The sequence below is a fragment of the Triplophysa dalaica genome, chromosome 15 (genome assembly GCF_015846415.1).
Source record: "Triplophysa dalaica isolate WHDGS20190420 chromosome 15, ASM1584641v1, whole genome shotgun sequence".
Lineage (NCBI taxonomy): Eukaryota > Metazoa > Chordata > Actinopteri > Cypriniformes > Nemacheilidae > Triplophysa > Triplophysa dalaica.
In genome coordinates, this window is record NC_079556.1 from 6503865 (window position 1) to 6525798 (window position 21934).

The 21934-nt window shown below is 37.4% G+C and overlaps 1 protein-coding gene across 1 annotated transcript in view; it reads left to right on the plus strand.

Annotated features, from left to right (window-relative positions):
• Positions 1–21934, plus strand: part of ttc27 (tetratricopeptide repeat domain 27) — a 67749-nt gene that overhangs the window by 43687 nt on the left and 2128 nt on the right. The window contains exons 12-18 of the mRNA XM_056768826.1: positions 1109–1231; positions 5727–5954; positions 7434–7532; positions 8210–8262; positions 10425–10590; positions 19188–19385; positions 20292–20403. Of these exons, the coding sequence (XP_056624804.1) occupies positions 1109–1231; positions 5727–5954; positions 7434–7532; positions 8210–8262; positions 10425–10590; positions 19188–19385; positions 20292–20403 (979 nt within the window). The remainder of the gene's footprint in view (positions 1–1108; positions 1232–5726; positions 5955–7433; positions 7533–8209; positions 8263–10424; positions 10591–19187; positions 19386–20291; positions 20404–21934) is intronic.

Genomic DNA, 21934 nt, shown 5'->3' on the forward strand with positions numbered 1-21934 from the left:
AAATGGGGGATTCGCCAGAAATGCGTGTTTTTCTTTGTCTTTGGTGTGTTATAAGTTGCCCATGCATGTATTAGACACGTAAAATTGCAAAATGTTGAGCGTCGGATCAAAAGATGTATTTTATCTAGAAGCGAATGCTCACCCAGACCTGCCAGAAATGCCTCGTGTAACCTCAGCCCGGCGAAATTACGTCAGTTCGTGGTATGATTTGACTTAGACCGCCCAAATGTATACGCAAGTAAGGTGGGCGTACCTGTCAGTACAATTACCATTTTTGGAACATCAGGTTCCAAAGCAAGAGGTGTTACATTTCCGTGCAGTATTCGACCAATCACTACGCACTTGTGAGCTGGCCAATCATTGGATTTAAATATTACATCTAAAACAAACAATAATATTAATTTTAGCCGCGTCAAATGACCCCTTGAACAAACAATACGGAATGAGAAATAAAAGTCTTTCTTTTGTTCTTCTTTCCTTTGTCTCGCTAGCTTTCTCTCTCACCTGTTTGTTAATAGAATCACGTTCTGTCTCCTTTGGCTGATAGGTCACATGATCTCAAACAGCCTCACCGGTGAATATATCTAGATTAATGGGTACCCATAATGCCTGTGGGACGTGATATGCCACTAGAGGTGGGTGGGGGTGGTGTCACGGGCCTGAAAGGTGAAGGAGAAATCAAGCAGGAATTGCTCAAAGCTACGTGTTTGTGATGTCTTCCTGAATTCCAAGGTAGAAGGGGACACCAGTGCATTTCACATTTACTTGGGACGAATATAGTTTTAAAGCGGGAAGTGCAATGAGCACGACCTCCAACTCGTCATGCTTTAGTGACTCCGTCCCCTTCATTTCAAATGATCTGTGAACGAACGCAGGAGCTGAAAGCGTATAAACACACATTTAACCAGCGGCATTCATCAGATGCGCAGACCGGACAGCGGTCATTAATACTGTGTGTTTGTGTGTAGCTGCTATTTGTGAAGCATGACAGAACACAGAGAAATACGTCCTTACAGAAATTGTGTTGAGTTGTGTTTGCTTGTTTTGGGATATTTCTGTCTCTGCGTCCACACATTTGCATAATATGTCCATGTGTATGTGTGTTCAGAGACAGTTGGCGAGTCTGCTGACCGATTTGGGCCTGACAAGTTCTGCGCTGCTGATCTATGAACGGCTGGAGCTTTGGGAGGACGCGGTCGTCTGTTTGGCGAGGATGGGCCAGCACGGCAAGGTACATGACGCACTTTATTTACACTGAACCAAAAAATGTTTAGACCCTTGAAATGTATCCATTGCATTAGCTAAAAAGGATTTATGAAACAAACTACATGAACTGTATTTGGACACTGTTGGTTATCAAACTAATTGGAACAAGCCTGTTATGATGAAGTGTATGTATGGTTGTTTTGCTGACACACAAGGGACTAAAATATAGTTATAGAAATAATGTGTGTTGGTAGGTTTTAATATTTTGTACATATATCAAATTCAACAAGCGGTAAAATAGTGATATTCATACGGTAGTATGTCTCAAAGTTGACTCTTTAAAGCGTCACGAAACCTTCCCTTTCAGCTACATTATACCTCACTGTCGTTTTTTAAAAATGCAACTAAAATGGGCGTGAACGCTGTGAAAAGAAGTGCCGTTAAACAGTTTTATCGTTAACCGTCTAAATCCTTGAGGCACACGTCTGTAGCTTTTTTAATTGACAGGGAGACGCTGAAATGCTTCGACTTCAGCCAGAATTCACATAAGTGCCCCTAAGTGTCTGGACAATGTGCCCTTCCCACCATATCACATCTGCCATATACATTCATGTATCTGGGTTATTCATCGATTCTCTATCTCCTCTTTTTCATTTTTCATCTTCTCTTTTGAATGTCACAAATATCAACAAACGCACAAACATTGCTACTGACAGACACAATTGCTTTCTGTCTGTCTCTCTCTCTCACACACACACAGCACTGGTGTTCTCGACTGTGTCAGTGCAGTTTTCCGGGAGCTGTTTCGCAGCTTTATTGAGTTACCGTCCACTTTGTCTACCAATCAGATTATAGGGTAGCTCTGAGGTCAATAAAACCAGCCAATCACTCCCAATCTAAGCTCTAATATTATAAAAATGTACTGACATCTGCTCGACTGCAGTACCTGAAGTACTCTGTCTCTGTTTCTCTCTCTCTCCACCTTTCCCTGTGCACATATTAAAGTTTAATGCTATAAATCGCCGACCGGCATAGAAAAGAAATGGATGGGATACAGGGACCGGTGTTTCAAATGAAAGAAAAAGAATGAGTGAATTGGTGACAGATAAAGAGAGGTGTGGAAGCGGTGGCTGGATAATTATAGACACTGCAGGGAAAAACAACGTTTTGTGAGACTTTCTGAAAACCAAAGATCCTGCTGAGAGATTAATCCATGAGATTCTATCTGTATACTCTATGTGCCACTTTTATGAATACTACAGTAAAACTATGGTAACGTTTCTTCTACTGTCATCAAAAAATCTGTCCTCTCCAATATTAAAGGAGTAGTCCACCCAAAGATTAAAAAAAAAATCCACCCTCATGTCGTTCCAAACCTGTATGACTTTCTATCTTATGTGGAACACAAAAGAAGATATACTAAGAAATATCTCCGTGGTTTTGTGTCCATACAATGGACGCCAATGGGTTTCAATCCCTCTTTGATGCGTCTAAGGAGTGTGTCCACATACTTGCAAACATTGGCTTTTCATTTTTCTTATATAAGGTTATATTTATAGGCTTTTTACCTTTTGTGTTTTGAAAGGACAGTAGAAAGAGAGATGTGATAGATAAGGGAGAGCGTGTAGTATGGTCTGGAATCATTTTTCATGTTGACCCAGAAAGCTTTTGGAAGAGCTCATTTGGTTTTCCAAAGCATTGAATAATGATCTTAATCTGTTTAAAAAGAATGAAATTCTGAATTACTGCTTCATCTACTTCTGAAGTTTAATATTGCAAAAACTGTGCTGAAGTGTATTACTGAATAAAAGCTTGACATGGTTATAGGGACAGTTCATCCAAAAATGAAAAATCTGTCATCATTTTCTCACCCTCAGGTTGTTTTAAACCTGTAAAAATGTCTTCATTCCAATGAATACAGAGAACTATATTTTGAAGAATGTTTTAGCAATTTTCTGTTCTGGGACATCATCCACTACCATAGTGGGATTTTTTTTAAGGATATTTTGAAGAATTTAGGAAAACAAAGAGTCCTCTGGCACGTTGAAGTAATTTATACATAGATACAATTATACAAAGTAATTTATAAAGGTATGAAATGACATGAGCGTGAGTGAATGATGACGGATATCTATCCCTTTAACGACCACAATAACATCTTGGTACCTTATACACCCCTGCAGATGTCATTGACTGATCTAAAAAAACATCTTCCACTATTTAGATGGTCCAAGAGAAAATGTTAGGTGAGGGGTGAGAGCCGAATATATTTTAAAGTTTGACCGTTTGTTGGCTCATTGCAGTCTTTTATTGTGCTCTCTAAAACCTACAACCTCTAGTATTGCAAAAATTGTGCTGAAGTATATTACTGAATACAATTTTGACATGGGCTAGTTCATCCAAAAATGAAAAAATCTGTCATCTTTTACTCACCCTCAGGTTGTTTCTTACCTGTAAAAATGTCTTCATTTCAATGAATACAGAGAAATAAATTTGGAAGAATATATAAAAATATATTGAAGGAGATATATTGAAGAATTTAGGAAAACAAAGAGTTCTCACTCACCTTTGACCACCATCTAATTCCTCCTACTATGGTAGTCAATGATGTCCCGGAACTGAAAATGACTAACATTCTTCCAAATATCTTTCTTTGTGTTCATCTAATTTATACAAGTATGAAACTACATGAGCGTGAATGATGACAGAATTTTCATTTTTGGATGATCTATCCCTTTAACGACCACAATTACATCTTGGTACCTTACACACCCCTCCAGATGTCATTGACTATTTGGATGGTCCAAGAGAAAATGTTAAGGGTTGGGGAGTGCGTGGGTCCTTGTGTGAAACGGTGAGAGCCAAATAAAGTTTGAGCATAAGTTGGCTCATTACATTCTTTTAATGTGCTCTCTAAAACCAGTTTTCCCTTCCGAAACATCCAACCCCTGTTATTACCAGTGTAACTGCTAACCCAGATTAGCATCCATTTGAGCTCCTGCCAGACGTGAGAGGAAACTGCAGCTTGGCTGTTTGTTACTGGGCCGCGTGGAACTGCTGGCCGGTTATTGGACTTTGGTCAGCTGGTCTGGACTCAACAGCAGATTGTTGTTAGGGTGGAATGCGAAGTGTGCACTTTATAACGGCCGTGTGGAACAAAGGATCATTCAAGTCCTCTCTTTTTTCATCCCCTCTCTATTTCACTCTCTACTGCTCTCTCGCTCTTTTTCACCTTCCTTCACTTATTCTTTTTTCTTTTAGAAGAGAAATGAGAGACTTTTTTTATTGAAGAAAATAGCTTTTTCATCTTTTGTATAGGCTTTCAGGTCTTAAGTGTTTTTTCTCCTGTTAATGTACCTATTGTATGGAGGAAGAAGAAATATTGTTCCCACTTCTCAATGCGTACTGGTAAAAAAAAATAAGCACGAGAAACAGAAGTGCTAGCCAAGCAATGTGAATTTTATAGTTGCCTGCCCCCTTCTCCCACTGTGGCTGCACTTCTGAGCGTTTGCAAAAAGCTCTTTATCCACCCGTCCAGTGTATAACAGCAGAGGTGGAAGGGCACATGAGAGCCAGGCTGTAATATCGCCTCACATCCAACTTGTTTGAGCTTGAAGCCACATTTATTTGGATTGTATAGAGGCAGGTTAACTGCATTTTGGTTTAGCTAAGCTTTAAAACAGTCCATGGTCTTTAATATCACAGTAATGGTTTTGGAAGTGTGTGAAGGATTTTTCGCACAAAGCTGTTTTATGGTTACTACACACGTTGAAGATATGTTGGTTTATGTTGTACATTACGTTCCCAAAATATGTGCCTATTCTTTTTCAATGTATTTAGTCTAAATCTAAAACTGATCAGTTTAAATCTTGTTTGGAGCTTAGCAAAGTTTTGTATTGGCTAATATGTGCTGATACTTATGCCAGGGGTCCAATATGAACATTTGGCAAGTGCAAAATGCAGGTAAGTTTTGACTTGAGTGAATAAAATCAGTGTTCAGTAACTTCAGCTTAATTACAATCAAATGTCAATATTTCAAAGTGGTAGTTCACCCCAAAATGAAAAATATCGTCATTTACACACCCAATTAAAATTGAAACCTGTATGACTTTTATGAAAAGAAATTATTAATTTATTTGATGAAAATATGAAAGATATTTTGAAAAATGTTGGTAAACAAAAACTGGTCTGCATTTACATCTATTGTATGGACACAAAGAGGTGTTTGGTCAATGAATGCCAAAGGTTTAACAACGTTTCTCAATATATCGTCTTCAGAAGAAAAATGACAGGCTTTGATATGACATCAGGGTGAGTAAATGATGACAGAATTTGCATTTTGTGTTATACCTTTATTTTAACATTGATTTTGGCTATGCTTACATAAAGTTGTTTCGTGGATTTTTTTTTTTATTACTGGTTATTACGAACAACCATACCCTGGTCAGTTTTCATATTTAATGTGACCGTTTATGAATTAAACTTCATAGAATTAAGTCTGTTGACACTTTCCTTCTCAGGCAGAGGAGATTTTGAGGCGGGAACTGGAGAAAAAGGAGACCCCGTCTCTGTACTGCCTGTTAGGAGACGTGCTGAAGGATCCCCAGTATTACGACCGAGCGTGGGAGCTTTCCAAACACCGTAGCTCACGCGCCCAAAGGTCTAAAGCTCTGTATCACCTCCGGAACAAAGAGTTCCAGCAGTGTGTGGAATGTTTTGAGCGCTCCCTCAAAATCAACAGCATGCAGGTATGACGCACACAGACTCATGCTTGCATTGAGGGCCAGATTTTCCAAACAGTGCAAAATTGCACGAGGCCGCAATTTAAAGAAAGCGCCGTTTATTTATTAAAAGGTGCACATTAAAAAAACACAGGCGCAATATCTCATTCCCATAATGACCAACGCAATCCACCAAGACCAGCTAAAATTAGCACATGGTTTAAGAAATGCTTTTTTTAACGATAAATAACTACTACGACGAGTGTACTGTAAACTTTAGTAAATCGCGTAACATGATTCATTTAAATACTTTCCTCCCTAAAGTTTACTTCTGAAGAGGAAACTCCTACAAATCCATATGCATTAAGGTCAGTCGCAAAAACACCTAGCCAAAATACACCAAATTAGCAGCTTTTCAGTGCTAATTTGAACTGTGTGTCTATAGTATATACAGACAGTAGTTTTTTTACACCAAAAGAGGTGTTTGCGCTGTTATTTTACTGTGCTGATATATGTGAAATTACACATTTTTCTAACAAAACAGAGCTCATCCAAACAATCTTACAACTTTAAAAACATTTGAACATCCAAAGTAATTTAATTCAGCCTTTGATAAATTAAATGAAATGTATATCAGTTCACACATTTGTTTATAATAGCCATTCAACATGAAAAAGAAAGTGCCGTTGTTTCGGTACTGTTTGATTTGATTCTGCAATTTGATTTCATTTTTACATGAAACACTTGAACATTTGAAGTTAATAGTATTGATAGTGATCAATCCAGATTTGATTTCTATAAATCCAAAAGAAAAGGGGGTCAATTTTTTGCCTTGAGCCTTTTCTGTAAAAATGAACTAACTGTGTCGGTAAGAAAATGGTCACAAACGTCTCCACCAGGTCTGAGTGGTTGAGAACTTCTGGTATATTTTGATATGAATCTCACATGCACACAAACTCTAGAAGAACATCAAAGGCTGGTATGTTCAGAGAGGATTGGCCGAGAACAGGATGAACACACAGAAGCAGTATGGCAGTGTATATTCGAGTGGTATCAGGTTCCCCGAGGCCCCCGAAACGTACACAGCCTCCTTTCCTGTTCTTCATTTCTCCCTTCATCCATAATGCAGAAGCAAAGGCAGCAATAAGACAAAGTAATTTTCCCTAGGGACTCATTGTTGACCTCGGCCTGATCTTTTAACACCATCTCGGAGACGTGCCTCACGGCTCTGCTTAATGCTGTCTGCAGGGCTAGACCTGGAATTAAAGATGGACCGGGGCCAGACGGAGATGCAAAGATGAGGATGAGGGAGCAGAATTAGATGAAACATAAGAAAGAGAAAAGGGTGGATTGGGAGATGGATTGCTCCAGGTTATAGGTTCAAAAGACATCATTAATTTTTAGTGCCCGAATAACATCTTAAAAGACGAGAGGAGCACTTGAAGTCTGTCATTTATTTTCTTTCTGCCCTTTTTGACCATATTTAATCTTTCTTCGTCTCTGCAGCTTGGTGTGTGGTTCTCCCTGGGTTGCGCTTATTTCGCGCTGGAAGGCTACGAGGGCGCCGCCAAAGCTTTCCAGAGGTGTGTCGGGATGGAACCAGATGTAAGTCACACGATCACGCAGGTCACATGGGTTCCTATAAGGAGATCAGTATCACCTGATCGGAGAGTAATGGGGTCAGGGGGTTTTTCACTTACTGATCCTTTTACATGTGCCAGAGGACTGTTTTGTTATATGAAGTCACTATAAAACTTTTTAAAAAATGTTTTCGTTTTAATTAATTTCAAACATTTCCACCATTAAGTGTTTTAAGTATAAACTTACTAGTTATATATCACACAAATTCTCCTGTAATGTGTGTGTGTAATGCAAACGTTGTTTACAGGTGAATTAAATAAACAGGTGATGTGTAAATGTCATTTTTTAGGAGTCCATAGGCACTAAAAGTGCCCATAGGTGATAAACGTCTAACATTTGATTAGGTTCTGCAAGTGCTTCCCTGTATTGGTTTTACTATTTAGGCTTGTACTCGCCTCTCCTTTTTTTCTGGATTTTATGCATCTATAAAGCCCACATGAAGAGTATTAGATGTGGTGCAGCTGTTAATTGTGTACTTAAAATTCAACTGTTGTCAAGGGCCAGACTTAAAACTCCATCCAGAAAACCAGTAAACAAGCTATTATTGCAAAGTATGCAAAGTATTCTCTGTGTCTGGTTTTCAAGGAGGTTTATTATTTACCACAATTTATTTTGACAAATGACTTTCTTTCCCCATTCAGAATTCTGAAGCATGGAGCAACCTCTCTACAGCGTACATTAAACTGAGGATGAAGTGAGTACATGTTCAAACGCAAGAAATTAAGTCTACTTTAAAAAATATGAACACAAAGCAGTTTTTTGATGTAACACTGTACCTTTAAAGGGATAGTTTACCCAAAAATGAAATTTCTCTCTTAGTTTTTTAGAGTGTGTGTGAGTTAGGGCTGAAGATATGGATTATTTTAGTTATCAAGTATTCTACTGATTTTCCATCGATTAATCGAGTATTCGGATAATAAATACCTTTTCTTTATTTAAGTGAAATACTAAATAAATATACAAGAGAAAATAGGTGAGGTCTCTTAAAATGAACAACTAACTGGTCTCCTTTTAGAAAAAAAAAAAATATTGCTGAAATTGAATACACTAATATCTGTGAAAGTTAATACATTACATTGCCATATTACATTTCAAAATGCAATATAATAAAATTGAATTAACATTCATTAAAATAGAAAGAATAATTTCAAATGTAAACAACCAACGTCCGCTTATGTATGATGCATTTAGTTAATCTAAATCAGTTTTTGTTTCTTTTTTCTACTATTAAATAGTAATTTATTTGTCCACATTAAATACAGAGTTAACCAGACTTTTATTTTGGCAGGTTGTCAGAAGAAAACATTTTTTAGTATGTCTGTTTCTTCACTCAAACAATAAAATGTTTATGAAACAAACTCTCAGAGCAACTCTGGAGATGTTCACGTGTTCAAGTCCAAAAAATAGCAGACAGAGACAAATTCATGAGCATCACGCATGTTGCACGTTAAACTGTACAGTTCATTCACTCAGACACGCAGAACAGCCAGATGGCATGTGTAAATAAGAGTATTTACGCATCTAGTGCGCATCTAGTTTTATGGACTCTGAACACAAGTTTCAATCGCAAAATAGACTAAAACTTGCCATTCACCATTTCAGTCATCTTCAATCACTTATTTTTCATCATGAGAAATACGTGCGAGTGTGTGAACAGACTAAAATACATGTGAGAGCCCTGTAACGTGTTAAGAGTTTAGAGGGCTGTGCGTTCACAATAACTGTCCGTGGGGAAATACAGTGGTCCGTGTGTACTGTAGTTAAATGGATAAAACAAAGCTTCGAGGCAACAAAAATTGCCTCTATGATTTATGTATTCAAATTACTCAAGTAACTCGAGGAATCGTTTCAGCCCTAATGTGCATGTGTGCAATGCTTTACAGTAGCACTTCTCACACGCTTAGATGAGCCCATTCAGGTTTGGGGTTGACCTGATGTATCCAACTTGTCTGTGTATTCCTCATCCTGCATCAGCTGAGGAGCCTCTTGGGCCTCCATGCTTTTCAATTACAGCAGGAACGACTTTGGCAGCTGTAATTGCAAAGATAAATCTTCTGTGGGCTCTTGCTGCGTTTACCCCAGAAGCCGTTGTAACATCTACCAGCCGGCCAATATTAACCAGATTTCGGAACTGAATGCCAGTTAGGACATTTTCTGCGCTACATGATTGGAGGTTGTGCTGTTTTCCTGCGAGAACCGAAGGTCTTTCCTGGAACGCTACTGTAACGGCAGGCACCTGAGGGATTCTGGGAATGATTTCTCTCCTCCTCTGCTTCTAGTCCAATTAGCCCGGTGCATTCATCCCTGAGATGAGGCTTTGAACTCTTCTATTAAAAACTGATTAATGCTCGCAGGGACCATCCAGAACTGAGCTACTCAAAGTGTGTGTGTGCACCTTAGTTTAAAGGGAGCTTGAGCTTCATGTTGTATTAAAACTCATGTGTCACAGTCTTTGGTGACAGCCCTTGTAATAAATATAGGCTCCGGTCCAAAATCTACTGAGCTGTTTTGCCGTCTACTTTCTACACATGAACCATTTGGTTGATTCATAACTTCAGACATTATCATATTGCTAAGCTAACAATGCAAAAATCTGAGTTCAACCATTTTGAACAATTTTATACTTTTTATCCATCATTGATTTTTCTTTGACTCATGAGCAATGCACGCTAGGTTTTGGAATAGAGCTGAAGTAATCTGGCAAACCCCTTTTGCAAGATTTGGCAATAGTCTGTTTTTGCAGCGAAGCCCGAAAGCTGTACTTTTTGTTCACTGAGATCCAGACCACATCCAGTAAAACCGTACTGCGTGTAGTCTCTGTGATAAACACTGGTGTTTTTCTTTTGTGTGTGGCAGGGAGAAGGCGTTCCGCACTCTTCAGGAAGCACTCAAGTGTAATTATGAGCGATGGCAGATCTGGGAGAACTTCATCGCTGTGTGTATAGATCTGGGGGAGTTCAGTGAAGCTATCAGAGCGTACCATCGGCTCATGGACCTGAAGGACAAATACAAGGACGTGGAGGTGGGTCGACGTCACGATTAACCTTCATACAGACACTAGACTCCCTTATCTTTGTATTTCGCATACTACCTTAAGAGATTTCTGAGTCTGAATATCCATAAGCACAAACTTAGGATAAAAACATTTGACTTCTTTAACCAGCGTGAAGCAGCTGGATTTTTGTCTAGTGTGTTGCTTGTCATCACAGCTTCCAACCCAGCTAACAGCTGCCTGACTGCATGCATAGATGAAACATTTGTGTGTGCGGCAAGTGTGCCTGATGAGTGATGTGCTTCTGAGTGTGACTATAGACCACTTCGCAAGATGCAAACACTGGTCCAGAGGCGCTTGGTTTTATTTTTATTTATTTTATTTTAAATCTTACATAAAAAATTACATGTTTTATTATATATTTTTAATTAAACATTTATTATTATATATTTGTATTTACATATTTATTATTTATTTAATCCCATTGATTCTGATCTAAATGTTCTGTTGGTTTATTGTCGATATGTTTGTGTAGTGTAAAATAACAGAAATAAAGTTAATCTGGACCAGCATCAAACCAATGTTGTTTACATCGTCCAAAGTGGTCATCCAGAATGTGTGTGCTTTTGTGTAATTTCGAGACATAGTTTTGAAGTTGGATACCTGATACCTTAAAATTTCAGACTTTATATATCGTTGGCTTATAACTGTGTTGTTTATATGGCAACGTCTGCATTTAAAGATGCACTGAAGTACCTTGAAACGTACATAAGTGCTTTGTTGTTGATGTTATTTCCACTGAAACAGGAAGTTACATATTAAGTGGCTCCTCCTCCTTTGAAGAGAATAGTGCTTTGTTTTCCTGACAGCCTGGAATTTAATGAGATGCTAAAGTGTAGAATAATGTCATAAAAATCATTGATCCGTTTTGGCTGTTCATTTTGAATGCTTATTTTAAGGCTAACAAATTCATACTTTAAGTAAAAAAAATATTCATGGGGACAATCTACTGTATAAATCAGGGTTTCTCGAACTTTGATTCGCAAACCCCTGGTGGTTCACAAGGGAACTGCAGGGGATTCGTGAGGTACACCGTATGTTTACCAGTGCACATTCATGTGATTTTATTACTTTTATAACAATAAAGCAAATTGTTTAGAAAGCACAATAGTTGTGTAAAATACTACTTAAGAAACCTCAAAATAACAGTTAATATGCATTTGTGCTATTATGTTACTTAAATATTTACTTGCTCAGGGGAAGGACCTCTCATGGGGTACTTCAAGGAAATGATTTTGGTTAAAGGTGATCGACTGACAAAAAGTTTGAAAACACTTGATATAAATCAATTGATATTTCCAACGCAATGAAAATTTAAGTATTTAAAGACACATAAAACAAACGCAGTGTATCCAGATGTAGCCTCTATGTGTCTCACACACACCTCTTTCCTCCATCACGCTGGCTCAGTCAACTGTACATATATTAGCCCGTGTCATGTCTTAAAGCTCTACGCCATTAGACACATTTGTGCTGCCGTTGCTTGATGTACCAGCTGCTACATCCTATTAAATGTGTCGTTTGTTTTATCATTTGGTAGTCAGATGCCTGGTAGTTGTTTACTTCCTTACGTTTTACAGCCACTCCTGGGTCAGCACGACGACAGTAAATTATCTTTTATTTTCACAGATATAATGGCTCTACCTTAAAAAAAGAAGCCAGATTGCGCAGCTCTAATTTTTGAGCACCAACCTCCCCCACTGTATCTGTACAGAAGAATTTAAAATGCTTGCTGTGAATAAACAAGTGTCAGATTAACTGGCCCAAACACACAAAACACTGCAAGATAGGTGTAAACAAGCACATGTAAACTGTGTATTAATCCGTTTTGAGGAAGTGTTTTGACTTAATTCAAAGCAGTTATGTTGAGGGGAGACTTTTGGGCTCCAAAAAGGAAACGAATGTTTTTTGGTTGCATGGGAGCAGATATAATCTTGTGTTTCAGTTTAATTATTGTTTCACAACACTGTTTGTAGAATCTACTTGACATAACCGTTCACACTGTTAGGAAGTTTAGGGTCAGAAATAACCCTCACTTAGTGCAAAAATATCTATGAAACTAGACAAAAACAATTACATTAAAATGTGGGAGCACAAAATGACAATAGTTAAAATAATAATGGCAAAAATAATAATAGTAAAAATAAAATAATTAACCAAAATAAATAAATTCAAATAAATTTTGAATTCATGTTTATTGTAGCGTCTGGTATGGCTGTATATGTCTAGTTGTATTTAAAATATTTTTTTATGATTTTTTTTATGAAAATGTTAGTCATCAAAATATTTATAATTTATCATTAAAATAATTAATATTCTACATGAAAGTACACATATATATATATATATATATATATATATATATTTAAATGATAATAGTGGAAACTCTAAAATAATAATAGCAAAAATAATAGTAAAAAAATAAAATATTAAAATGTTTTAAAATCATGTTTATTTGTTTATTCAATATTGTAGCATCTGTTATAGTTCTTATTTATTTCTAGTTTGAGGAATTATTTAATCATAAAAATAATATTTACAGTTTATAATAAAGTAATTGATATTAATTCTTTCTAAAGCAATATTCTATATGAAAGTATACAATTGTTGATTGATGCATTAAAAATTCCATTTAAAACCTAATATAATAGCTGTTTTCGGACAATTGTAACGTCTCGGTCTCTTCACAAACTCATACCTAACAATGTTTTCCCCTCCGTTTACGACTGTTTGGATTATTCATTCATTCGTTTACATCCAGCTAGCAGCTCAATTAAAAGTTGTGTCATGAAAGCACAGAAGTTGAGGAGGTCAACTCTAGCATTCTAGACGTCTCCTCCAGCCCACCAGAGGATTTCGGACTGTAATTGGCATCTTGAGTTTTGAGCCAGACTCAAAATCATCACTCACTTCTCTCTGCTTTTCCTTTTATTCCCTTTATCATCTCCCACTGCACAGAAACCCCTCAGAACTCATGATAGTGGGAAATTAGATGAGAGCATCTGTTTGATAAAGAGAAAATGTTGTGTATGTTAATGCATCTCAGTATGCAGTCATAAGTCTTGTCTCTTTCATTGATCCCGCCATTAATTCACATTCCACAGAGAATGATCCATCCAGAGCTAAAAACAGAATTCAGATGCATCAAGTATACTCTTATCGTGCTCTCTCTCCATCTCAGCTCCATCCTTCATTCCGTCGCTTGTCCCGAGAGAATATTACCTCTCTCCTTAATTTCACGCTATAAGCGGATCTTGTAGGAATTACATTCAGATGCCCGTTCGGTATCGCTTCCCCCATCATGAGGGGGAGGAGTCTTATTCAGCCAATATAATAATTTCATATGTTCCAATTCAGTGGTAAAGAGTCACAGATAATGCCCAGAACCCAAATTTAGACACAATTTTGGGATATTTGTATTTGGCTGTATACAGTAGATTGATTTTAAGGATAAGTGAGGACAAATTTAATGTCTAATAGTATAGATTTGATGCCCTCATGTGCATTTTTTTGACTGGTTGGGAGGAACTTTTGCAGCTGTATTACTTAAAGATAGGATGGAAGTTTTCATGAATGTAGAAAATAATATAGAAGATATTTCTAAAATATTTAAACTTGACTTTTGTGATTAGAGACATTTGTGACTAGAGACATTTGTGACTTATGATTAGAGAACGCTGAAACAATTATCAAATGTTTTTAATCCTTCTGATAATGACCTTTATTGACCTGTACACGTAATAGACTTAATAGAAACTAACAAAAAAAAATTAACCTTTAAAGGTCCATTGTGTGAAATTCTCCATCTAGCTGTGAAGTTGCAAATTGCAACCACCGACTCACTCCACCCCTCCCTTTTGAAACAATACGGTGGCTGACACAGGGCTAAGATGCCATTAAGTTTTCATTTCTTTGCTGAAGAATATTACGTGTTTATGAAACGTTTATGAGCAGTTTGTCCGTTTTGGAAAACATAGCAAATTCCATATAAGGGGACTGCGGTGATGGAAAATTGAAAAAGATACTAAAAACTTAGTTTCTTTATGTAAGGTCTTTTATACACATCTGAAGACATCTATATTGCATTTCTGTCAATAGATCCTCTACTTACACATTTGACCTTTAATGTTCCAGATGAGATATTTGAAAGTACCAGGGCTATTACGTTTAAAAAAAAAACGAATAAATAAGTAAATTACAAAATATCAAAATCCTGGCAAATTCAACTTTCAACACTCTTAAAAAAAACTAGGAAAAGTTTACGAAAAGGCTTCAACATACGTTTATTATCTATTTCCTATCAAGCATCGCTTCATCCAGTAGTCTTCAGATGATAGTTGATGGCCGTGTTGTTGTTGGTGACTGATGAGTCTATGAAGTGAAAAATGAGGGTCCAGAGGCCAAACCTCTGGAGGAAACGTCTGAGACGACTTCAGCAATATTACACCACCGACTGAGACAAAGATCTCTGCACATCTCCCGAGCAGCCGGAGGAGAATTAAAAACACTGAGGAGAGATGACGCTTGTGAAGGTGAAGAAATGGTAGCTGCAGGGGAAAAGACAGGCGTTGAGAAGATGAACCTGCGCTTTAGGAATGTGTATGTGTTCATGATTCAATGAGCAATGTGAGCGCACATGTGAGGTGTCATGACAACATGTGGTCCTTATATAAAACACGCATTGAACCGTGTGCAGACTGTTTGCTCGGATTCTGTCTGTCAGTTTGCACTTGAGGTGTGAACATAAATCTTGTGGGATTTACACCTACACTACACTGCTTATGTACTGTGGGGTTCAAATCTCTGACATCGCTAGTAAAAATGCCTCTGCTGTAGTTTGAAATGTAATACAATTGTTTTTGTTACAGATTTGAGTAGAAAATTGACTAATAAAAGTATAGAATTTAAACCCCCACAATGTATCTTTCTGTCAGCCTCTTTCATGCTCACTTTCTCTCTGTCCCGTCTCTCTTCATCTCTCTTTCTCTGTTTCAGAACCTTGTCTCTGCTTGTTTTTGTCACACACATGCATCACATCTAGGGAATTATATGAAGCATGTAAAGTAAATTGGGGTCATTATTTCTCCTGCTTCATGCTCATGAACTGAAGTGCTCTGGAATGTTTGGAATGTGACATCATTAGTCAACTTTCTTGAAACTGTCAGTCATAAAACACATGTGTTTGTTTTATACATTTTTGTATATATATATATATATATATATTTGGCTTTCCAAAACAGATTATGAAAGTACGTTTTTTTTGGTTTTTTAAACCGTATGTACGGTACCTGTCAAAGGTTTGGAAACGCATATGCTTTGTTTATATTTTTTTCACCTTTTGGAATAATTGTAAACTCGCCAACTATGGAGTAGGACAATTGGAAATTATGTTTGTGACTAAAAGCATCTTAATAAATTAAAACTATGATATATTTTAGCATCTTCAGTGTTGCCAACCCCTCGACTACAATTTGCCAATTCATTTTCTTAACATTTAATAACAGGCTTGAGGTTTCCATTACATTACATTTAGCCATTTGGCAGACGCTTTTATCCAAAGCAACTTACATTGCTTTATCCTATACATTTCACATAGGTATTTGCAATCCCCTGGGATCGAACCCACAACCTTGCGTTGTTAACACAATGCTCTTACCACTGAGCTACAGGAAAGCTTCTATTCAGTTTTCCCTTCTATTCAGGGCTTTGATTGGTTGTTTTCTTCATTATTTGGTCCACTGATTTCAGAAATAATTTTTAAAATAAGTAATTTGTTTTCTAATGAAAGAAATTGATATATTTTTGTCTACAATAGTAATTTTAAACATTTAAGCAGGGGACTGGTGAAGGGCCTCGAAGGAATCAAACTGGCATCATCGTGAGTGAACTTGCGCTATATGTCGTTGTACTAACCATTTAGAAACATTTTTGTCGTGTGTTTGCTACATTTTAATGAATACTGTAAATACGCAAAAACCACACTTGATGTGCACACACACATACAGACAGAGTTAATGAACGCAGGTTACGGTTCTGCTTTGGTCATTACAGTGTAGTTTGGTGTTAGCCGCTAAGTGAAGGTTGTGATTAATAGCTGTAACACACACACAAACACATAGGAATGTGAAGCCCAGCTTTCGGTTCATGTGTTTTGGAAGCTTTGAGGGTGTGGTGCGCTTAGTTTAGATTTTGGCGTTTGAGGAGAAAGCTGCCTCTGTCTCTGACACACACACACACACATTAACAGACGCCTTTCAGGGAATCACTTCTTCTGACTAATCTCTTCTCACTGAAGCGTTCATAGTGTGATACACAAAGACGGGATCTGTAATGCAACAAGTGTCATTTTGTTTTAGTCATCTCCTCAGAACCTGTCTCTGTATCATAATTCACCCACAATGGTCATAAGCATAATTCACTGAGAAAGGTGCACAAAATGCACGAGTGTAAATAGAAACAGAGAATTGCTTCCCTGTCATTATTAAACAATGCAAAACATCTTAATGGTCCTAAAGGTTTCTTTTTCTTAATATGTCATTTTCGATTTTAGTTTGGGATCAGACGGGATCTCGACATTATACCTCATTCTAAAAACTAAACGGTCAGCAGACAAATATTTTTTTGGTAATCCACTTTATGCCATAAATGCTGTTGATCTTAAATTAAAAGATTTATTTAAAGGAATGATCAATTAAAATCACAATTTTAACCAGATTTTTTTGTTATATAAGAGGGAATCGTATTCACAAACATCATGTAAGTGATAGAACTGAAAATGCCCTTGTTACTGAGATTACATCTGTTATTGACACCAGGCCCAGCGAACGCCAGGTTCTGGAATGCACCTATCTATGACGACATTGTCGTCATAGATAGGTGCATTCCAGAACCTGGCGTTCGCTGGGCCTGGTGTCAATAACAGATGTAATCTCAGTAACAAGGGCATTTTGAACACCACCTCTATAGAAAAATATCAACCACTACTTCTCTAGCCCCGCCCACAAGTGGCACGGAACTAGATAAAGCGAACAAGCAATAAACAAACATGGAAATAACTCAGTAAATTTAAGTAACATCATCCCGTGTGAATGCGTCACGTGAAATACTGATGTGGGGAGGTCATTTATAAATCACAGGAGGTCTCCAGATAATACTGATGCTGTGCGAAAACTGTGAATGGTGCTAATGTGTTATCTAACGTTACGTCTCCAACCATATTCACAAAAGGCTCCAACTATGCAAACTGCTATTCAATCAAAGCGGTGGGCGTTTACTTATAAAGTCTTCAATGCGGCACACCAGTTTTTTGGCCTCAAAACCTGTGTAGAAGATAGCCTATTACTTCTTGATTTTGATGTTTTTAAATGTAAAAACCATGCAAACGTCATAAGTAGACCTCATATAAAAGTATAAAATGATAAACAAGCACAGTTCATGAGTCCTTTAAAGAGATATACTCTGATGATTCGTTCCATATTCAGTTACACATGTCATGAAACTTTTTCAAACACATTGGATGAACTCTTCCTGGTGTCTCTCCTGGCACATGTACAAACTTTCTGGAGTGTTTGTGTGGTTATGTAAGCACAGCGTCTCTTATCTCACATCTCTGCTGGTGGCATGTACAGTGTGTGTGTGTGTGTGTGTGTGTGTGTGTGTGTGTGTGTGTTTGTGTGCGTATATAAATGAGTTGCAGAAAGTATTTCATCTCTCATCATGTTACGTCTGTCAGCTCAGATCTACTCTGCAGCTTGGCAACAGTGTGTGTATCCTTCTAATATTGAATGCTTTAGCACACAGACAGCGTGCCCTACTTCAGAGAGTGTGTGCTGAAATCAAAGACGCGTTGGTTGAATGCCAGCTGGGAAAATGAGAATAGACAAATAGGAGTACAAATGATGGAAGAATGGAAATGTGTTAAGGTGACAAATAATTAAAAAAGCATAATGATAAAGCCGTGCACTCCAGTTCTGTTCAAAAACCTCTCATATTGTTCACTTTCTTGGATTCAATTTCACTGAGTTTGCCGCAGTGCATTGTGAAATTGACTTTTGTGAGCAGAAGACATAAAATTCTGGACTAATTTGACTAAAGTGAAACATTATTTTGAAACCCTTTCTGCATTTTTCGTAAATATGTGATTCTTTGGCAAAGAAGTGAAACCTTGAAGACATCTTACTCATGTGCAACCACCATAGGCCTTCGAAAGGGAAAGGGAGGGATGGAGTGAGCCGTTGGTTGCAATGCTGCTAAATTTCATGCATTGAACCTTTAAGAATTGTGATGCCTAGAAATGTTGCCTGTGTTTTAGAACAAGGCTTCTGTTTAATAACACAGGGAAAATCTACAAATGCAGAGGTCAAGTTTAGAGATTTGTGTGTTGTGTCAAAGAGGGCAGAGGTCAAAGGTGTAAAGGCTGGGATCAGGTACTGCAGAGGGTAAAAGTTAATCCTACATTAGGATTTATAACGCTGGGGTCTAAATGGTTTGAGTTTAAACAGCAGGTATTCTCATTACCAAAACTGTAAATATAAACGTGTATATCATTCTTTGTTGTTTTAAACCAGGTGTTGGAAATTCTTGTACGTGCAGTGGTTGACAATCTGACGGATCACCATGGTGAACCGGCATCCAATCTTAAATCAAAGTTGCAAGAGCTCTTTGGTCGAGTCTCTGCACGATGCAGCACCGACGCTCAAGTATGGAGGCAGTACGCTCGTCTTTATGGCAATGGCCATAGCAATAACATGGAAGATAATGAGAAGGTAAGATTTGTTTAAAACGTGATGATTGTTTAAGATTACGGCTGTCAGAATATCAGTTTATTGCCTATAGTTATGAAGGGCAAAATTGTTTGTGAATTTTTTTGGAACACTTGAGCTAGAGAGAGTTTATAACCATTGTGGCAACCACAATACCACCACCTGCTATATGTTATCAATATTATGGTTATTGTCAGTGCTTATCGTCGCTGTCCTTCTGAAATCTTGGATGTCCACTGTTTTGGAAAGAAATGGATAACACTGTACTTTTAAAATGATGAAATACTGTGTTGTCGAAGTTGACCAGCACTTTTTAATGGTTGGATATTTGCAAAACGCAGCGACAAACATAAAGGGTGACCAATAATAATGATTTATGGCGAAAATATGGAGATACAAGGTTTCATGCCAAGCTTTAGGATATTTCATTGGGTAAAAATTGCGAGGGGGGCCTTCAAGTATTATACAGACATGAATCTCTGGGACCAAAAATAGAGGCATACTTCTTTTTTTGTATTGTTTTAAACTTTTAGGTGCAGATGGACGGTGAACTTGCTCGCGCTTAAAAGGAAGTGCAACGGATAGACATTGATTTTGTAATTGATGTGCGTATTTTATCGTTCCACTGAGACCTGTCGTCTTAAACCGTCTAAATGAGTTCTATTTTCAAGCGCGCTGTTATGCTGTTCTTCATCAACAGTAAACAAAGGAAATCTTCGTGACCAATACCAATTTCCTTCTGCCATGATTCTTAAATTAACTGAAATGCAGAGATTTCCACTGGTAATTATCACATTGTGGTTGTGTTTATGTGCATTCGACTCGTAAATGCTGTATTCTGCTACGCATGTCGTGAGACACACAGAAACTCTTAACATATGGTGTATGTGTTTGTGTGTGTGTTTGTAGGCATTACAGTTTCTAAGTAAAGCCCATCGGTGCGAGACGCAGGCCGCAGGCTGGGAGAAAGACCTCAGCAGCTTCAGATCGGTAGTGAAGGGGGCCAGAGACATGGCTAATGGTGAGAACACACACATACATGCACTCAGGGATTGAACAATTTCAATTCAGATTCTACTTGAGGATTCCAGCTCCTACTATTTTTAGTTCTTCTGAGAAAGCATAAGTTCTTGAATCCCAAGTGTGCACAAGCGCTCCATTCACATCCACTATCTAGATTTCTCTTTCACAAGGCCATTTGAGAGAGAGACAGAATTGTGGTCCCTCGCTCATGCAGGAGACGCTCTGTCATTGCTAATGTGGCGGCACGCGAGTCTTTAAGGGCTGATGGATTGAGAACATGCACCAGGAGCAAGAACGACAAACAAGCCTTTTACCCCCCTGACCTCCACCAGAGACGACATGCTCAAGTGTGCCTCTGTGTGTAGACATGTGTGTACTGTGTGTGTTTTCCAGATGGGTTGTTTTTGCGTGTCTGTGTGTATCTCATTAAGCGGGATGTTGAGGGATGGTCAGCGTATGTGTGTGTGTTGAATTAAACATCAGCTGGGACAGAGCACAGACTGCAAGCTGAATATCAATTCTTCATTTTATTGCTTTCTTTGTTTCTAAGGGTCTCTTTTATTCTCAAATTGGGCGTAACAAGAGCTCTAAAAAGATTTTTTCGGGTTGCTCAATTTAGCTGATCTAAATGAGCTAATGAAACAAAATGAAACGTGGTATGAAATCCATTTTAGGAAACTATTCTAAACAATATCACATATTTAATCCATTTGCTTTGGGACTACATGAGTAATGTCCTTTGGTGTTTGTAGTGTTGCTGAATCTGCGCTGGGGATTCCTAGTTTTGTATGCTTTGCAGGGGGAGTAAAGATTAGAATTAAGTGTTAATTATAAAATGGGATTTGTTTGTGACTTTTAGTGCTGTTTTTGGGGGGTGGAAGAGTTGCTTTGTTAGTTTTATGGGTTATCATTGTGAAGCTGGTAAATTAAGAATATGCAGACGCGGAAAAATTAAGATTAAAAATAAATTTTCTTTGATACAGCATTTCTGGATTTATTATGGCCATTCCAGTCCAGCGTCTGTTGAATTTTAACAAAATTAAAGTCATAAAGTCATCCAACAACAATATGAAAGACACATGAAAAGGGTTATTAAATTGAAACTAAATTTTTGAACTTTTCCTAAATACATAATATTACAGAAATATGATTGTTTTAATGCTTAAAAGTGAATATGAACTTGGTTTCTTTGCAGTATTTGAGGTCTGAAAAAAGAGCGTCTTTACTGTTATTTTGATTTTTTTCCAAAGTTTCATGTTTTGAAAATAAATGCAAATAGAAACCGTATTTTTATATCAAATTTTTTTGTAGTTCAGAGTAGTCAGAATGAAACCAACACATTCATACAAATAGTAAATGTAGACAAACTGAAAATGATTTTGAAATGGTCTGGTTATTTTTTTCTGCGGCTGTTTTTTTTAGGTTGTTGTAATGAAAAAACGAATTACTTCGCAACAGTGCATGAAGTAATTAATATTAATCTATGCTGAATTAAAAAAGTTATTTCCATTTCTATTGTGCACTATAGC